This window comes from Anoplopoma fimbria, chromosome 10 (assembly GCF_027596085.1).
Source record: "Anoplopoma fimbria isolate UVic2021 breed Golden Eagle Sablefish chromosome 10, Afim_UVic_2022, whole genome shotgun sequence".
Classification (NCBI taxonomy): domain Eukaryota; kingdom Metazoa; phylum Chordata; class Actinopteri; order Perciformes; family Anoplopomatidae; genus Anoplopoma; species Anoplopoma fimbria.
The window spans coordinates 22270364-22288545 of NC_072458.1; the positions used below are offsets into that span (position 1 = coordinate 22270364).

Below are 18182 nucleotides of genomic sequence, written 5' to 3' on the forward strand. Positions count from 1 at the left end.
CTGTTGAAGTATTTCCACTTTGGGGCAAATGCAAAGGGAACTATTTTGTTTGTATTGTAACAGTTGTGATGCTGCAACATTCCTGTTTTTATCGTCTCGTGATCCGACCCGACTCGTGTTTTGTGTTTGAATGTTTCCGTGACTCGTCTGTATATTTTTGAGGAATTTTCTGAAGGAAAATGTCGAGTCTGTAGATATTATTTAAAATGTAAAAATAATCTATTACATTTAAACCTGAAGTGACGATCAGCATCAGGGCTTTCTCAGTTCTGCTGGACTTCAAAAGGTTGGGAAAAGTGATGAACTTTACATTTGACATTTTAAGATTTCAAGCATTGATGTTATGATTTTGTCTGTGAATTCAAATAAACTTTGCAGAACAGAAACGTGGTATTCTTGACCTTTCTCTAAGAGTTTTTAAAACATGTTAATTCCCTTATCTACCTCCAGTGGTGACACATATCAATATAGAACAGTATTGATTAAAAAAGCTGCTTTGTATAAATACTAATACTCAGCAGCTCTTGGGTTTTAAAGGAAGTAATACTTCTGTTATAATAAAAAGGTAAAGTACACATGTATTCTTCTTGATACAAACTTCAAAAACTGTATACTATGAAGACATATTGTGCACAACAAGTCTGTCGTCAGGAACTGTGTTTCAACTCGTCTGAGGCAGAAAAGAAAAGAGAACCAGGAAGAGTGTTCAAGCTCATTTTGGAAGACATCTTAGCATCTTAGCCTAAAACATGTACGAGTGAGTCTTCAAATGCTTTTAGGAAAAGTTTGATAGAGCTGCTGTCTGGAAAAGTGTTTGGAAAATATCACCTGCAGAAAAGGGTACATAAAACAAAACAAAATGTCACATATTTTCAGTCAATTCGTCATTAACATATGCAGGAACTTTAAATCCACTTAAACCTGAAGATTTTAGTTTCATTTCAGATTGAATGAAGCTTGAAATGTGTTGAAACTCCTTTAAAACCCTGTGATCCAAAATTCAACAACTGTTCCCATTTTTCTTAATGGAAAGATGAATTCTTTACAAAACAAAAACAGAAATTACACCTGAAACTAAACACATAGGAGTTTATGTAACAGATGACTATAGGAGCTCTGTCTTCACCAAACTACTGTCTGATATTTGAGTTTTTAAACTCACTTTTCTTACATAATGTAAAATGATCTAAGTGCATAAATTAAACGACATCAGAAGTACATTTGTAAAAGTAGCCCGTCTCTTCTCCCCAACTGACCACAGACAAATTCTTTATTACATTTTTTTATTTAGGTCCCAAAAAACCATCATAATAACATTATATCAATAATATTAATACAGAAATTGAAAAAAGGAGGAAAAAAAATAAAATAGCTTTTCTGTCCACAGCCTCAAACTTTTGGGGAAGGGATTCGATCCTCCAGAAAAACTCTGTTTAAAGTCTGTTTTAGGGGGAGGGGGGAGAGGGGGAGTGAACTGGGCGTGGCTTCAAGCTTGAGCGCGCTGTCCGTCATTCTGCTGTGCACCAATCAGGAATGTCGAGGTGAGGCAGGGGGGTTGGTTTTATCGAGGTAAAGCGCAGAGGTTTCAGTCTACTGCTGTGACATCTGGAGGAGGAAAAGAAAGTTTTAATCATAAAATATTGAAGGAACAGTTAAATATTTATGAAAACATGCTGATTGATCAGCTCCGTACCTGTTGTGTCTGTGACTGTGTCTGTGTCTCCGGTCCTCGACTCGCCAGCCGGCTCAGGATGTTCCTCTCGGACATCTGGAGTCGCACGGCAACCGGCGGTATCCGGGCGATGGTTGCCGGGAGGCGGGTGACGTCCGCCTTCATGTCGCTCAGCAACTCCTCCAGCTGCTTCAGCACTGAGAGAGGGAGTGGTGAAATAAAGAAATAAGATATATAGTCCTCTTTATGGTTGTGTATTTTAGCTCAGGGTTTATTTTATGCTAAGTTTTATTGCTCATAAAAACGGTTTATGATTTCCTACCTTTGCTTTAGATTTTCTCTTCACCTCATGTTTTATTGTTCTGCTCTCATTGAGAAGATAAGCTCGTACTCACTTTTACTTATTTAACGGAACATAAAACTGGATAAAGGAGACATTTGTCTTCGTTAAATAATTAAAGAAAATTGTAATAAATGAGTAGCAACACTAGTCAACAAATGTAATAAGTAATAATAGTGTAGATTAAGAAAAACATTGTTATTGTCAGGAGAGAAAAGCGTCTCTAAAGAACATCTTCATCTAAATTATAAAGAAGGAAACTTCTTTAAGCCGAATTTAAACCAAAACTTTAAAATCATAACTTTGCCTCATATAAGACAGAATCGTCTGAAGCTCAGGTGATGTGTTGCCATGACAACATACTTGATGCCACTATTTTAAGAGTGGAGGGGAGAGTTTCACGGGAAGAGAAAAATAATAAATAACGGAACTAGTGTACAATGTCTGGCGATACGAAGACATGTAGAATATGTCAAATGTATTTGTTAATCAAGAGGTTCACATCACATTTTCAAAACTATTATTCTGCAGCCAAAGCGCCAACGAGAGACCTTCCAGTGAACGAGTAATTCTCCCATACAGACCCAGACCATAATGCATTCTGGGAGGTTCTGTCTAGATGTTTTAGATCACTTCTACTTGTGAAGGTGGAAGATTTACAATGTTTAGTAAAGAGGTGGCAACCGAGAAATGTAAGTTAACATATTTGGTAGACGGAGGAGTGACGTAGAGACGGAGGAGTGACGTAGAGACGCCGTATACGTCTCTAGCCCCACCCTAAAGCATCCCCTGCTTTATGGTCTGTTTGACTCTAAATGGAGCATCATTTACTAAATGAACATCATGCTGTATTGAAGAAGACTTGAAACTAGAGATTGAGACCATAAACTCATGTTTACAATGTTTACTGAGGGAATAAATCAAGAGAGAAGTAGAGTCATTTTCTCATAGACTTCTATACAACCAGAGGAGTCGCCCCCTGGTGGACAGGAGAGAGAATGCAGCTTTAAAACGTTATCTCTGCGTATTAAAAACCCCAGACTTCCCGCTCCGTCTCTCACCTTTGTGCAGGACGGCGTTGGCCGGTTTGTTCCCGGACATGGACTCCTTGCTGAGGTGCTGGTGGGACTCGGCCAGACACTCCACCTCGCTGAAGCGTGTGTTGAGGGCCATGGAGGGGTGGGAAGGGTCCTCGGACATGTTGAGGTAGGCGGCCCGACGCAGCTGCTCCTCGATCACCAGCGCCTGCTCCAACAGCTGGAGGAGAGGAAACAACATGTCTTATTACAAGTTCACCGACTCTGATCGGCATGGGTGGATCGGAAAGTATCAGTAAGATTGATATTAAATAAAGTATAAAACAACTTTTCTTCTTCTGTTTACTGCTTCATTTTGTCCGTCCTGCAGCATTATGGATACCAACTATAAGAGAAGCCGTTCCTTTATCTAACAGGGCATACTTTTGTAATTTTTCACGCCTGTTGTTGCAGTTATGTGGGACTGATGTTTGCAGGAAGCTACAGCAGTTAAAACACAATTTATATGTAAAATTACAACGTATTTAAGGTTCTTTGCTTTTAGATTTTAGCCAAAATACACAAAACCTTTAGAGGTAGTTTATGTCCTTGAAGCAGGGAACTATATTTTGAGTAATCTGGGAAACTGTTCGCTGTTTTGACAGTAAATGTCAGAAAAATGCAAAATTCTTGCACAAATCTGAAGTAAAAGAGCAATATGTGTAAATGCAAATGAGCTGCACCAGAGTTAAAAACACAGTTCAACTGCAGTGCTTGTGCTGTAGATGGTAGTTTTAAAATCACAATTTCCATCCAATTACTTTCACGTATGTATTAAAATACAAATAAACAAAACAATAACTCCTACATTCTTAAAACAATATTCAATTTAATCAACACTAAGCCCACAGAGCCATAACAAAAAGAAAAATAGGGGAGTTATGACCTGATAATTGAATTAAAGGGATCGTTCGGATAGTTTTGTTTGAAAGGGTTAGTTTGGATTCACCAAAGTCACACGTGTGACACAAACAAAATAACGGATAGAAGCAGCAGAAATCCAGCAACTTCTGTGTTCTGCGATTCAAAATTAGAGTTTTTTTATCAATGGAGTCTGGTGTCTTTGAAAAATGCAGATAACGGCCTCGTTTCCCGACAGATAGAGCTGCCTGACAGCAAGGTCAAGAGGTGAACATATTCTGAATATAGCGTATATTTAAACTGATATTGATTGTTTCTCAAAATTCTATCTACTGTAGAAATACACTGATTATGGAGCAGAACCTCATAGAACCACACAAAACATCTGAACTAGCCCTTTAGAGAACGGTTTAGATAGAGAAAGCTTGGATTAGAGAATCCTACCTTGAACCTCCTGGCGAGGAACTTATTCTTGATTTCCAGGAAGTTTCCTCGGTTCATCTCTCCCTTGAAAGGCTCGTTGAGGATGGCGAACTTCACGTCGTTCTGGATGTCCTGCCAGCGAGCGTAACCGTGTCTGAGAGGAGGCGGGGTCAAGGGGCAACAACTACATCTCTGTATCCCATAATAATAACAATTCACCATCACATCAACCTAAAGAGATCTGAGAGCCAATCGCAGGTAAAAAAAGGATACTGTATGATGCCGGCCAGCAGCCAGTAGTCGTGGCGACGGTGCCAGATCTCGTTGGTTTTCTTGGTTACCGTGGCAGCGCGCTCCTCGTTCTGCCACAAAGAGTGGAGCTCTGGAAACGGAGAGATGAGGATTAGAAAATGAACACGACTGTTTATGATTCTATGTGTGTGTGTGTGTGTGTGTGTGTGTGTGTGTGTGTGTGTGTGTTAGTGTGTGTTTGCGTACCTGTGAACCCTCCGTCAGCGATGTTGAACATGAAGCGGGTCTTGGCCTTCTTCTTCTCCTCGCTGGCGGCTCCGGCGGCGGCGGAGGCAGCTGGCGTGGGCGTGGAGGCAGCAGAGACAGTGGCAGCTGACGCTCCGCTCTCCTTGCTGCCGTCTCCGTTCTGCAGTTTGGTCGCCTCCTCGGCCTTCGCAGGCTCCTTCTCCTCCTTCAGATCTGCAGGACAACACATGAATAAACATGCATTAGGAAAGAGATGAAGATAAACCTGACGGCCTACTGAGGATCATATTCCATGAGGAACATCGTAAAAAAAAAAAAGGTTTAACGTCCCCATTTATAAAGTTGGTCCTGTGTGAAATATCAAAAAAGGAATCAGGGTTTGGTACCTTTCTTCTCATCTGCAGAAGGAGTGGTGTCCATTGTTTCTGTCTTCTCATCTTTCTTTTCTTCTGCTGCAAAACACGAGAAAATAAAACAATAAATATGGAGAAAATAAAGAAACGGCAACTTTAAAGATCTTAACAGAAAAACTTTTAACAGCTACTTTTGCAGATTACAGTCAAGACACACAGCCACTGTATTCAAGTTTCTATCAGAGACAATATATGAACTACTAGATCAAGTTCTTCATCACAGCTTTGACTCAATCAGGAGATTTGAATCCCTAAAATTTCTGTTCAAAACATGCTGAGGAAGAGGCGATCTTAAAACCATTTTTTGTGATTGTGTGAGCTAAAATGTCAGCTGTTTTCTTTCAGCCCGAGAGAAGAAGACGGAGCTCGCAATTTGTTAAACTGAAGTCTAAAATAAACCTTGGAGGAAATACCCTAAAAACTAGGTTTTGACAACAACAAGGTCATGTTGTGGTGTATAGAGAATTATTTTTAGAAGGGAGGGAGTTTCAGACTCTGATGATTAAAGTGCCGGCAGGAAGAAACCAACAGAGCATGTGAAGAAGAAAAAAAAAAAAGGTGTGATTAAATCATGTGCTGGTGCGACCAACGGAGGAAGTTGGAAAAAGTAAGTCTAGAGTCATTAAAGGCAGAATGAGGAGGATGTGTTGGATATTCAAAGTCGGCCCAACGATGGTTACTCAAAGAGAACAGCAGATTCACTCTTGTTTTGGAACGCGCTGTGTCAGCTTGGCGTTTCACCTCATCAGTTTTTTCGGTGATGCTCCTGCTATAGTCGTAGCTTCCTCTTGGATGCTTACTGTTGCTACATTTTGTTTTATAGAAGTTGACACCAAGAACAAGAAAATAAGACAATCCAGTCTTTATATCGCTTTCCAGGAAAATCATACTCATTATGCCTTTAAAATAATGTATATTTACATCATAAGATCATGTGAAGATCAGTTAAAAGGATCTTTATAGGACGACTTAAAAATGAGAAAGTCACACCTTATGAAATCATTGCTGCACCTGTTTTAAAGTGCTTTTGTTTTGAATGTTGTATTCCGTTACTTTACATAAACCATTATTCTATTGTAGCTGCATTTTTTGATTTATAGTGTATGTTTTTGCAAGTATGTCAAGTATTTATTCTTTAATGTCAAATTGTGTTAACAGGTGATGCAAACCGTGAGAAAGTTTATAACAGTTTTACCTTTGACTTCTGTGTCTTCAGGTTTGACCTCTGACCCCTCCGTCTTGGCCTCTGCTGGTGACTTTGTTTCCTCTCCTCCCTCTGGACTCTTCATCTCGCTCTCTGCTTCCTTCTCCCCTCCTTTCTCCTTTTCCTTCTCGCCCTCCTTCTCCTTCACGCTCTCGGCGTCACCGTTGCTCGGTTTGTCCGTCTCCATCGGCTCCTCCCCGTTCTTCTTGCTCTCCTGCTCCGCCAGCGGACTTTTCTCGTCGTCGTCTGGGATGGCGATCACCTGGGAGGAGACGCAGAGTGAAACAAAATGTAAATACTTATAGAATATAGAGGATGTAAAAGGATGCTACTTTAAACCACGTCACTCAAACGCATCGTGTCTTTACCTCGTTGCTGGCGTTTGCCGGCTCTTTGCCGTTCTTCTCCGTCTCGCCCTCTTTCTTCACCTCCTCCACATCCTTCTCTGCATCCTTCACCGACTCCTCGTTCTTTGAGGCCGAGTCATCAACTACTAAGACAAACATTCATTTATCATGTTGTGTTCATTTAACTCTACATTGAGTACAGAGAGTGTGAGTGTGTGTGTGTGTGTGTGTGTGTGTGTGTGTGTGTGTGTGTGTGTGTGTGTGTGTGTGTGTGTTACCCGGAGCGGGCGTGTTGGGCTGCGTGTCGGCGGGGGTGCCGGTGGACGGGGTTTTCCCGGGGAGTCGGGCAGAGCGGCGGCGGCCGCGGCGGCTGCCTTCTTGCTTTCCTCCAGCTCGGCCATCCAGGGCATCGACCACTGACCGTTCACGTGCTCGAACTCCTGAACCTGGAACACGAGGAGCACAGCGGCGACATGAGGACGACTCCTGACTTAAAACACGACCACCAAACCTTCTGAAGATGTCCGTTTAAGATGTGAAACACAATTCACCAGCTTTTTTTGTTGTTTAGTTCAACCATATGTTCTACATCTCGTACCTACACTTCAAAATCAATTTCCCTTTATGGCTAATAAAGTCCAGCAACTGAACGACTTAAAAACCTACTCAACCTACATAGGAGTTCATAATAGAGCAGAAGGTTATTGTATGGGACAAGAGGGGAGGACTCTGTGTTTACATCAAACATGCTTGGTGCTCAAACCAAGTTTGGACTTTGTGAACATCATTTTGCAACAAAGAAAGTTTCTTCATTAAATCCTTAATTTTAAAATCTTTTTTATAAGCCAGTGAATGAAGACAGTCTTTTACTAGCCGTGTTTCCACTCGATTGTCAAGCCAATTTTAAGGGAACCTTTTGAAATGCCGCAAAAATAATTGTGAATTACACGCGTTTCCATCAAAACTCAGCTACAGAGTCATTTAGTCAGAAGTTGGTGCTTTAAGCTACAATTGTCTGTAATCCACCAGTAAACAGAGTTGAAACCAAAATATATATGCTTGTCATCCAACTCATATACGAGAGAAAAATGAAGGAGGTGTTCAGGAACTTGCTTTAAATTGGGAAAGTTTAAATGTTTATTTCATGTCAGCTGGTATATATTTATATTGTCTTTGTCTCTAGACAACATGAAACGTGGCCTATATCACTTTATATGTTCATTACGTAGTTTCCACACAGCTTTTCTACTCTTTACTTCAAAATGCAAATAAAAACATTTGATAGAAACACGGCTACCATCTTTGTTCTCTCTCTGATTCAAATAACTTCAGTAAAAGTCAGACAAAGTAGAAAGCACAGAGCTGCGCTTTTTTTTTTATGTTACCTTCTTGCGAATGAGCGACATGACACCGATGCGGGTGAGGACGTGTTGCCGCGACAACCCTTCTCTGGGGACGCCGTCGGCGAAGGTCTCGGCCCCGTCGGCTCCGGGCTCGCAGAGGTGACGCATGAACAGAGAGACGTACGCCCTGAGAGGAGGACCAGAGAAGGAAGGGTTAATACATGAAAGATACTGGGGAAGTTGAAATATGTAGAAAGATAAAAGAAACTTATAGCTGATAATAAATGTCATTTTCTTAAGGATCTGCAGGATACAACATAGTCATTTTATGATATTTAATTTCCACATATTCATTTAAATAAACAAAAATGCAAAAAAAAAAGATTTTAAACTGGTAATAATTACATTAAAACCATGAAAAACAAAGAAACAAGAAAGGGTTTGATGATTTAAAGAGAAGTCTGTATTGAAATATGATCCATATTCTCTCCTAATAAATATAAACTCATATTTTAAAGTCTTTAATTGGTATTTTAAGTGATACTGACATTCTAACTAGGAGCGCTCATGTGTTTTTGGAGAAGTCGTTTCTTACTTGAACTCTTTCTCAGATTTCCCTCGCAGGTCTCGGACCAGCCACTGGGTGGTGAAGGCGTCTTGGGGCGGCATCCCATAACGCATCACTGCGTTCAGGAAGGCCTTCCTCTGCCGAGAGTTGAAACCCAACACCTGGGGAACCGGCAGACAGACATTGGGTTCATTCACAGATACTTTTAAAACACAGGGGGTGAGGGAATCCAAGTGTAGTTAAGAAGGGATAACAAATGGTCCTACCTCGATGTTGCCTCCCACCCTGGCCAGCAGGGGGGGCAGCGGTTTGTCTTTGTCGTTCCTTAAGCCCTTCCTGCTCGGCCTCCGAGAGTTGGCTGCAGAAATAAAGCAGATGTGGTGATTAAATACATAATGACATCAATTATATAGATTTTTTTGTATATAAAACATGTGATACAACTGGTTTTCTGTCTTTTACTGGTTTGTTTATACGTTTATTTTATGGTTTAGGAGCATCAGAAGAGAAATAAGTTTGTGCAAAACATCTTAAACATAAGCTTAACATATATATATATATATATACTGTTCATATTCTCTTTAGACATAAACAGATAATGGTTCGTACCTTCTGTTCGCTCATCAAAGTCCTCGTCTCCCTCCTCGGACGCCACCGAGTAATCTGATTGGCCGTCAGACTGGTCGTCCTGCCAATCAGCTTTGAGATAAAAACGAGGAGAAAGATTTTTAATAAAAAAGTCTAGAAAGACTTGGGCAAGATATTTTTACAAATTCAACATTCACACCACATTCACACACAGCGGGGTTTGAACTTTTCTCTCCTTTCATAATTCTGCGGTCAGTGGTTAAAATAAAAAAAATACCCTAAACTGAATATATCTCCTCACTAGAAAGATCTAAAACTTCTGCTATAAATGTGTCTTTCCTGTTTATGTATAATGATCTAAAAAATGACTCTGCTGTTGTGTCATAAATTGTGTTTTCCCCTCAGTGTGTGGGCGGCTCCGGCATTTTCCTCAAGCTAAATGGCCTGAGATCATGGCAGTGCTTTGCATTGTGGGTAATGCAGTCTCATGACTCAACCACCCTATTGGAGGGGTCTGGGAGCAAACAATAAATAATAATAATAATAATAATAATAATAAAGAAAATCTAATTGAATTAAAACACTAAATATATTATTAAATTAAAATAAATAAAGAGTTTATTAAATTTAAAAAAGAATAATATTAAAAATCTTTAAATAAAATAAAATAATAACACCCGCTGCAAGCGCACCCTAGCATCAGGGAATGTGGACGGGGGGCAACAGACAACACAGACATACTTTTAAACAATCTGAAAGTTACGAGTAAAAAAAATGCCATATTACCTCCATTCTTACCTCTGTCTTCTTGAGACCCGTCGTTGTAGTTGACCTGCTTGCGGATACGTTTGCCTTTGCCCAGGTTGCGAGCTAGATCCTCCTGCTGCTGCTCGTAATGGTGACGCAGCAGCTTCTCCCAGTAGTCCGGATCCACGCTCTCCTCCTGCTTGATGATCTCCCTCTGCACCTCCTCCTCCTGAGCGAGAAAAAAAGACGGTTAGTTAAGACTAGAAACATTAAGCAGATTCAGATTTTGACGCTCTCATCTCCACTCCACGGGCGCTCACCTCCTCCTCCTCGTCTTTGACCACGTACTGAGCCACCTTGAAGGAGCTCAGGTACTCGTTCATGCTCTGCAGCTCCCTGTCGTCGGTGGCGTCCTGGTTTCTGTCCAGCAGACAGTCGATGGCCTTGTCGTCGTAGTGAATGACGCTGCTGTCCTCCTCCTTGTTCCTGATCTCACCTGAACATCGAGTCGTGTTAAAAACATCTCACTTCTTAATATACTGAGCCTCTCCTCTCCGCGTTGCATTTGAACTCTCACCTGATATACTATCCAACTCGTCCTTGAAGAGCTGCTCCGTTCCAAACTTGAGGATGTCGTCCAGTTCCTGTTTGGACATGGAGCCCGTCTTGGATCCGAGACCAGGTCGGACCACCAAGTGAGTCAGCATCATCTTTTTCTTGGCAACCTGGACAACAGAAAGAGACATTTGTTGTTTGTTACCATGTCAGGCATTTTCATCTGCTAATCACAGGTAAGTTTTGCTTTTTCACCAGCTATCTACATGATAATAATATGTGTCTAAAGGTTTTGTCCCAATCTTTCGGCAAAATTAGAAAGTGTGATATAATTGTTTTTCTTTGGTAGTCGCTTGCACAAAACAGCAGCCAGATTTAAGCATCTGTATGTCAACACTCTCTTGACAGCGGTCGACAGAAGACATTGTCTAAACGTGGTGTTGCACCTGTCCCGTTTACCTGAGTAATCCTCTCCTCCACAGAGGCCTTGGTGACGAAGCGGTAGATCATCACCTTCCTGTTCTGACCGATACGATGAGCTCTGCTGAAGGCCTGAAAACACAGGAAGAGGAGTTGTGAACTGTTAAAGTATTTCATTATGATAAGATAAATAAAAAAAGTGAAACTGGAAGTTCTTTATGAACATCAGAGGGAACAAACTCCACCTTTACTATTAAAATACAAATAGACAGAGAAATGTTAAAAACTCAGCAAAGATGTTTTGAAGATTTCCTCAAAAGTTCACAAACAACTTAAAGAGTAGAAGTGGATGAAGAATCAGGAGTCCTGCTGTACCTGGATGTCGTTGTGGGGGTTCCAGTCAGAGTCGTAGATGACGACGGTGTCGGCGGTGGCCAGGTTGATACCCAGACCTCCGGCCCTCGTTGACAGCAGGAAAGCGAACTGAGGAGCTCCGGGAGCTGATGGAGAGAATGGAGGAATGCATTTATGAAGTTAAGAGTTTTAATTTGTCTGAAGGGTGGAAAGATTTAAAAAAAGAAAGAAAAGCTGAAGTCTCTGTCTCACCGTTGAAGCGATCGATAGCTTCCTGTCTCATCCCTCCAGTGATCCCTCCATCGATCCTCTCGTACTTGTAGCCCTCGTTCTCCAGGAAGTCCTCGAGCAAGTCCAACATCTTGGTCATCTGCAGCAAAACACGGAGGAGACGGTTTGTTAGGAAATGATATTGCAATTTCTGGCATTTGAAGCTAATTTTTTACAGTTAAATTCTTCTCGTTGCAACTGAAAATACTAAAATAGTTTTGTAAGTTTCCGGCAGAGTCTGCACCTGAAAGTGTTTCTATGATTTTTTACAATGTTTTGTACAATTAAAGTATCCGTAAATAAACCCCCCAGTTAGTTTTTATTTTATTTTTAAAAAAGGTGATATTTTACAGGATCAACTCCGACTTCAAAGAGAAAATGCATAATAGTAAAAAAAGAAACGTATATTTTAAGTGGTAAAAGTTAGAGAAAGATTAACTATAAAGAGAAAGAATATAGGAGCATGAGGACCAAATAAAAGTCAGCTACTAATGATAAAGATCTGGTGTCTTACCTGAGAGAAGATGAGCACTCTGTGTCCTCCGTCATACAGCTTCCTCATCATCTTCTGCAGCAACGTCAGTTTCCCAGCAGCCTTTGTGAGAGAGTTCCCATCGTACATCCCGTTGGGCATCTTTGGAGCTTCCTGTTTGTGAGCGACCAATTAAACATTTTAGGTTTCGTAAGTTTTGAAATGACTGATTGTCTTCAATATATTAATTATTAGATCTTATAAACAGGAACATGGTTTGGTTCGTACAATAGCAGCCGTGGGGAAGAGGTAGGGGTGGTTGCAGCATTTCTTGAGGTCCATGACGACGTTGAGCAGAGAAACCTGGTTTCCTCCTCCTTTGGTGTTCAGAGCCTCAAAGTTTTTCGTCAGGATGAATTTGTAGTACTTCCTGCAAGCAGACGACACACACGTTTAGTCTTTTCTCGCTCAAAACGTACATTACATTACATTACAGTCATTTAGCAGACGCTTTTATCCAAAGCGACTTACAGGAAGTGTATTCAACATAGGTATTCAAGAGAACTACTAGTCACCAGAAGTCATAAGTGCATCTCCTTTCTTAAACAAGCATCTTAAAGCATAAACCAGAGCAAAAGTATAGTGCAGAGGCAGATTACTACGAAAACAATAATTGCAACAGACTAATACGAATATAATAAGTGCTACAAACTACTACGAATAGGATAAGTGCAGTAAACGAATACGAATTCAATAAGTGCAGCGAACTGATACGAATACAGTAAGTGCAACAACTAATACGAATACAATAAGTGCTACGAGGAAGGCTCAGGGTAGTACTTCATGAAGAGGTGAGGTTAAAGATGGGCAGCGACTCTGCTGTCCTGACGTCAGTGGGGAGTTCATTCCTCCACTGAGGGGTCAGGACAGAAAAAGCTGTGACCGGGTGGATCGGCCGCAGGGACCTCTGAGCGACGGGGCAACCAATCGCCCCGAGGCAGCAGAGAGGAGTGGTCGGGCGGGGGTGTAGGGCTTGACCAAGGCCTGGAGATAGGAAGGAGCTGTTCCTTTCACTGCCCTGTAGGCTAGCACCAGAGTCTGTAACTGGATGCTCTTACAGGGAGCCAGTGTAGAGAACGGAGAAGGGAAGTTGTGTGAGAGAACTTGGGGCGATTGAACACCAGACGTGCTGCAGCTTTCTGGACAAGCTCCAGAGGTCTGATGGCCGACGCCGGGGCTCCGGCAAGTAGTGAGTTGCAGTAGTCCAGGCGGGAGATGACCAGAGCCTGGATGAGCACCTGCGCCGTACTTTTTTAGAGGAGCATAAGCTAAACGTAAAAGACAAGACTCACTTCTGCAGCGGACTGAGCTCCACTCTGACGATGAGCTCCGTCTTGGAGGGCATGTGTTTGAAGACGTCGGCCTTCAGCCTCCTGAGCATGTGCGGACCCAGCATGTCGTGCAGCTTCTTGATCTGGTCCTCCTTTGCGATGTCGGCGAACTCCTCCAGGAAGATCTCCAGTTTACTGCAAACCAGACACAGACAGGTGAGACTTACTTTCTCCACTGTAGCGGTCAGCAGGCGGCAGAATGTTTTGGTTTTGTGAAATTTGCAAAACCTTTGCATACTTCTTTATTTATTTTAAACATTTTCTAAGCTAATTTTAATCTTTCAGGATATTTTTAACCCTCGAGATCATCTGCTAACTCAGATGCAAACATCTACTAATTCCTGCAAGATTATTAGCATTTATAATGATTTAGAGGTACAAGACTTGCAAAACAAAACATCCACTTCTGGCTCATACATCATGACCTTAAACCTGAAGGAAAGCCTCTGTGCTGAGGTGAGGGATCTAAAAATGTCCCTCATATAAAAAAGGTAAAGCGTTACACAGCAGAGTCTGACGACCTACCTGAACCGCTCAGGTGTGAGGAAGTTGAGCAGGTGGAAAAGCTCCTCCAGGTTGTTCTGCAGAGGAGTTCCAGTCAGCAGCAGTTTGTGCTGCAGAGGGTAGTTGTTCAACACCCGGAAAAACTACAGCAGGAAAGAAACAACAACAAAGAACAACAGTGTCAGCTTCAGTGACGATTGTCTGCACAAGCTTCCAATTCAGACACCTTTAGAACCGTTTTATTCAAAAAAATGTAACCGTTCTATCTGAAAAGCTGTCCTGTTTTTGTCAAATATCCCTTTTTTCAGATTATATTGAACATTTCAGTCAATCTAGCCTAGCTAAACAAATGATTCTGTCATTTAAGTCAAACTGATTTCATGTTAGATTTTATCTTCTATCATGATCTGATGAAAAAACACAGGTGGAATGATTCAGATAACAGCTTTACAGGGGGCCTTTCAAGAAAAAGTACCTTCAAATCTATTTGATAACTCTTCATAAATCGCCCCTAACCTTTAACTAACAGACCCTGTGTGTCTACATGCGTGTCCGTACCTTGGACTGGTTGTTTTTCAGTCTGTGGGCCTCGTCCACCACCAGGCAGGCCCAGTCTATGGAGCCCAGGATCGCCATGTCGATGGTGATCAGCTCGTAGGAGGTCAGCAGGACGTGGAACTTGACCGACGAGTCTTTCTGCCGGGAGGAAAAGCAACACAAACAAGATGTCACTCCTTTCGTCTGTTCAATTCATTTTGTTTTAGGAGCGTTCTTCATTCTCGTCTCCTCTCACCCTCATCCTGGAGGCCTTCTTCCCCCCTCGGATGGCGTTGTCCTCGAAGGAGAACTCGTTCTCTCGGATGACGGCTCTGCTGTCTTTGTCTCCGACGTAGGTCACCACGTAGATGTCGGGGGCCCACATCTCAAACTCCCTCTCCCAGTTGATGATGGTGGAGAGCGGCGCGCTGACCAGGAACGGCCCCTTAGAGTGGCCCTGAAGACGGAGAGAGAGGAGGTCAGTTCAACTCCAATCATTTCAGAATTACAGCAAAGAAATCAATGTTTGATTCGCGTTTCAAACCAATAAGAACTGAAATTAGTAGAGCAGAAATTTACGAATAAACGGGGGAAAATAATAAAAACGTAGAGAATCATCTCTCCTAATAAAATAACATGTTTTTGAGACATTAACCTGTTGGCCAAAATATCAATGGCGCAAATGAATGTAATGATCCCAAGAATAACTTAATAAATACTGATTTATGCAAGAGGGATTTTATTTTTACAGACTGGATCCTACAACTGAATTCACCTAGAGATACGATTGATTATAACAACTAATCAGATGATTATTTTCTTGATTAATGGACAATTCCTTTTGTTTATATATATATATTTTGAAAAAGCAAAAAAACACCCATCATTACCCAAGAGACAAAGATGACGCTTTCAAACATTGTTGTCTGTCAAAACCTCAAATATATTCAATATACTACCAGAGAAAACAAAGAAAACCTGCAAAATAATTACATTTGAGACGTTGGAGTGGGTCAATGTTTGGCAATTCCACTCAAAAACAAATAATTTAAGCATTATTTGAATATCAAACTACTTCCAGATTCATTTTCTGTACAATGATTACACATAAGAAACTGAAAACTTGACAAACTGTGTCATGAATTAAAGTCATTGTGTAGCTTCTCCCACAGTTCTCAACTTGATCGCATGAAAAACAGTAAACAAAAAAAAAAAAGCATATGATACAGAGAGAGATATCTTCATAGAAAAATTAAATGTGGTATAAAAATAAATCCTAAAATCAAGTCTAAAAATGCTGCAGAAGATCTCCTGCTGCTCCTGGCAGGAAGTGTATTCTGGCCTCCCTCCTTTAGGGGGCAGCAGCCGCTCACATGACCGACGTCTGAGAACATTTACTGTTCTGAGATTGAACTTAATGTCGTCAGATTTCACCTGACTTATACAAAATGGCTGGATGTCTCCTGGCCAATAGGAGGACAGCTACACACTGAGAGGCTCAACTGTTACTGAGGAGCCAAAAATATGCATTTAAAATGAATTATCTTAAAGTAAATATGAAAATAATTCAATTAAAATCATATAAAAGGAGCAATTTTTAAGTAAAAAGAGTAACTTTAATTGCTGAGCTCCAACAAACCGGTTGATAATTGAAATATCAAAAGCATTTTTACCACAAAAGAGAGAATAAAACACAGACTTTTACAACATATCCCAGCATGCCACAGCCAACCCACCTCTTTGTAGAGCGAGTAGAGGAAGACGGCGGTCTGGACCGTCTTGCCGAGACCCATCTCGTCGGCCAGGATGGTGTCGGTGCCCTGAGCCCAGGAGAACCGCAGCCAGTTGAGCCCCTCCAGCTGGTAGGGGTGCAGCGTCCCCCGTGCTGTCCAGGTAGTCCGGCTGACGATCGAACTTTATGGTCGGCTGTGGGACAGAAGACGAAAGTTTGTAAGAACAGATCAGCTACAAGGACGCTGGGACGTTATGTGAAGACAAGTCGAGTTAAAGTTACTTAGGAAGCACTTTTAAGTAAAAAATCTTTCAGATCCTAAAATGCAAACAGCACAAAATTGATTTTATTGAATTTAATTTCACTTAATACTGTTTATGGTGTAAAACTGTTTATTTATTGTCAGGAAACGTGTGCAACATATTCCTGAGTTACACTGAACTAAAAGTCGACCGATAAAGACGTTTTTCAAAGTTTTATCGCTAATTCGGCTCCGATAGATGCCGATGATTGTCGCTTTAACATACTTAAAAATGTGGCGTTTCCTTTTTCCAAATAATCCAGCCCTCCTCAGACATTCCCCCTAAACTCCCCTCTTTCAAAACTCACTTATATTAATCTGCTTTTAACATGTGACGCTACTACGGTTATGTAATGTATTTGCTTCTATTTTATTTGCTTATTTGTGTCTTTGAGGACCTTTTAAAAGCACCATACAAAACCAATGTATTATTATTAACTATCCATTGAAGAAATTAAAGAACACTTCATCTTTCTCACTTTTGGAATTTTCAACAACATTAATGGTTTTTTAATTTAACAATGAAACATGACGCTCAACAGAAGGAATCCTAGACAATAAATAGAACATTTGCAAATCGGTTTCTTAATCCACTATCGGTAGTAACAAAACAGTTGTTTTGTCAGATAGCAAGCCGTTTTTATTTAGTCACATGACTGTCGTAGTTATGCTGAGGAGCACAGAGTTTAATCTTTTTAAAGTATCTAGTTAGAGTAAATGGTTTGTTTGGGGCGAGATCGTAAACAATAATGAAGTTTTTACAGCTTCTGGTTGTAATAAACTTGTGGTTTTCGTCAATTGTTTGAAGAAAACCTGCTTTTCCATCTCGTCGGCAGGTTTTTGGGGTTCAGAGGATTAAGAACTGCAGCAGAAATGTCCTCCGTTTGGGGTTTCAAAGGAGAGTATCACTGTCTCCAGTTTTAGTTTTGAGCCAAATGCTGAACAGCTGATCCTCTAAAACAGGAAGTTAAACGTTGAGATCATGTGGACTTACGTCTATCACGGGGTTCTCTGGAGGTCTGTCTGGTCGCTTCACTCGTCCCTTCACCTTGATCTTCTTCCCCGGTTTCCCTTCGTCTCCCATCATCAGCTCTCTGGAACAAACGCGCTCAGTTAGTGAAGTAAAGACATGTTGGTGTAAGAGTGCACATCTGTATCATGTTGCAGCTTTAAAAATAAAGGTGTAGTCTCACCTGTGGTTCCAGTACTGAACCTTGAAGGTGTCAAAGTCCGGTACGTCCATGTCGTCGGCCTCCCAGGTGGCCTGGTCGTACGCCAGCTCTCTCCACTTGATCAGGTAGTGGATGTTATTCTTTCTGTCCACACTGGAAAATAATATTTAAAAAGTTATTTTTCGTATTCGGCAGATGATTCATGACACAGATATCTGAAATATTACACGTCTAAGTAGAGATTTGTAGCGTTGAATGGAGTTTTAGAGAAAAAACAAGGCTGTATTTCTTATGTTTTCTTTAATATATGTAGCATTTCTCTGATAAAGTAACTCATACAGCAATGGCTAGTAAATGTACTAGCAAATAATTTAAATATTTGATAAGAGCTGGG

General features: G+C 41.1%; 1 protein-coding gene across 1 annotated transcript in view; it reads right to left on the reverse strand.

Moving 5' to 3' along the window:
- Positions 1–1266: 1266 nt before the first annotated feature.
- LOC129096831 (chromodomain-helicase-DNA-binding protein 4-like) overlaps positions 1267–18182 on the reverse strand; it is a 32455-nt gene continuing 15539 nt past the window's right edge. Inside the window, 31 exon segments of the mRNA XM_054605509.1 lie at positions 1267–1605; positions 1694–1869; positions 3074–3269; positions 4394–4526; positions 4646–4754; positions 4871–5083; positions 5257–5322; positions 6479–6749; positions 6856–6977; positions 7113–7175; positions 7178–7280; positions 8220–8364; positions 8773–8906; positions 9012–9103; positions 9355–9444; positions 10120–10309; positions 10401–10576; positions 10658–10805; positions 11095–11187; positions 11431–11555; positions 11662–11779; positions 12194–12325; positions 12440–12581; positions 13504–13677; positions 14068–14189; positions 14605–14742; positions 14840–15040; positions 16320–16464; positions 16466–16509; positions 17611–17710; positions 17810–17941. Of these exon segments, the coding sequence (XP_054461484.1) occupies positions 1591–1605; positions 1694–1869; positions 3074–3269; positions 4394–4526; positions 4646–4754; positions 4871–5083; positions 5257–5322; positions 6479–6749; positions 6856–6977; positions 7113–7175; positions 7178–7280; positions 8220–8364; positions 8773–8906; positions 9012–9103; positions 9355–9444; positions 10120–10309; positions 10401–10576; positions 10658–10805; positions 11095–11187; positions 11431–11555; positions 11662–11779; positions 12194–12325; positions 12440–12581; positions 13504–13677; positions 14068–14189; positions 14605–14742; positions 14840–15040; positions 16320–16464; positions 16466–16509; positions 17611–17710; positions 17810–17941 (4108 nt within the window). The 3' untranslated portion in view covers positions 1267–1590.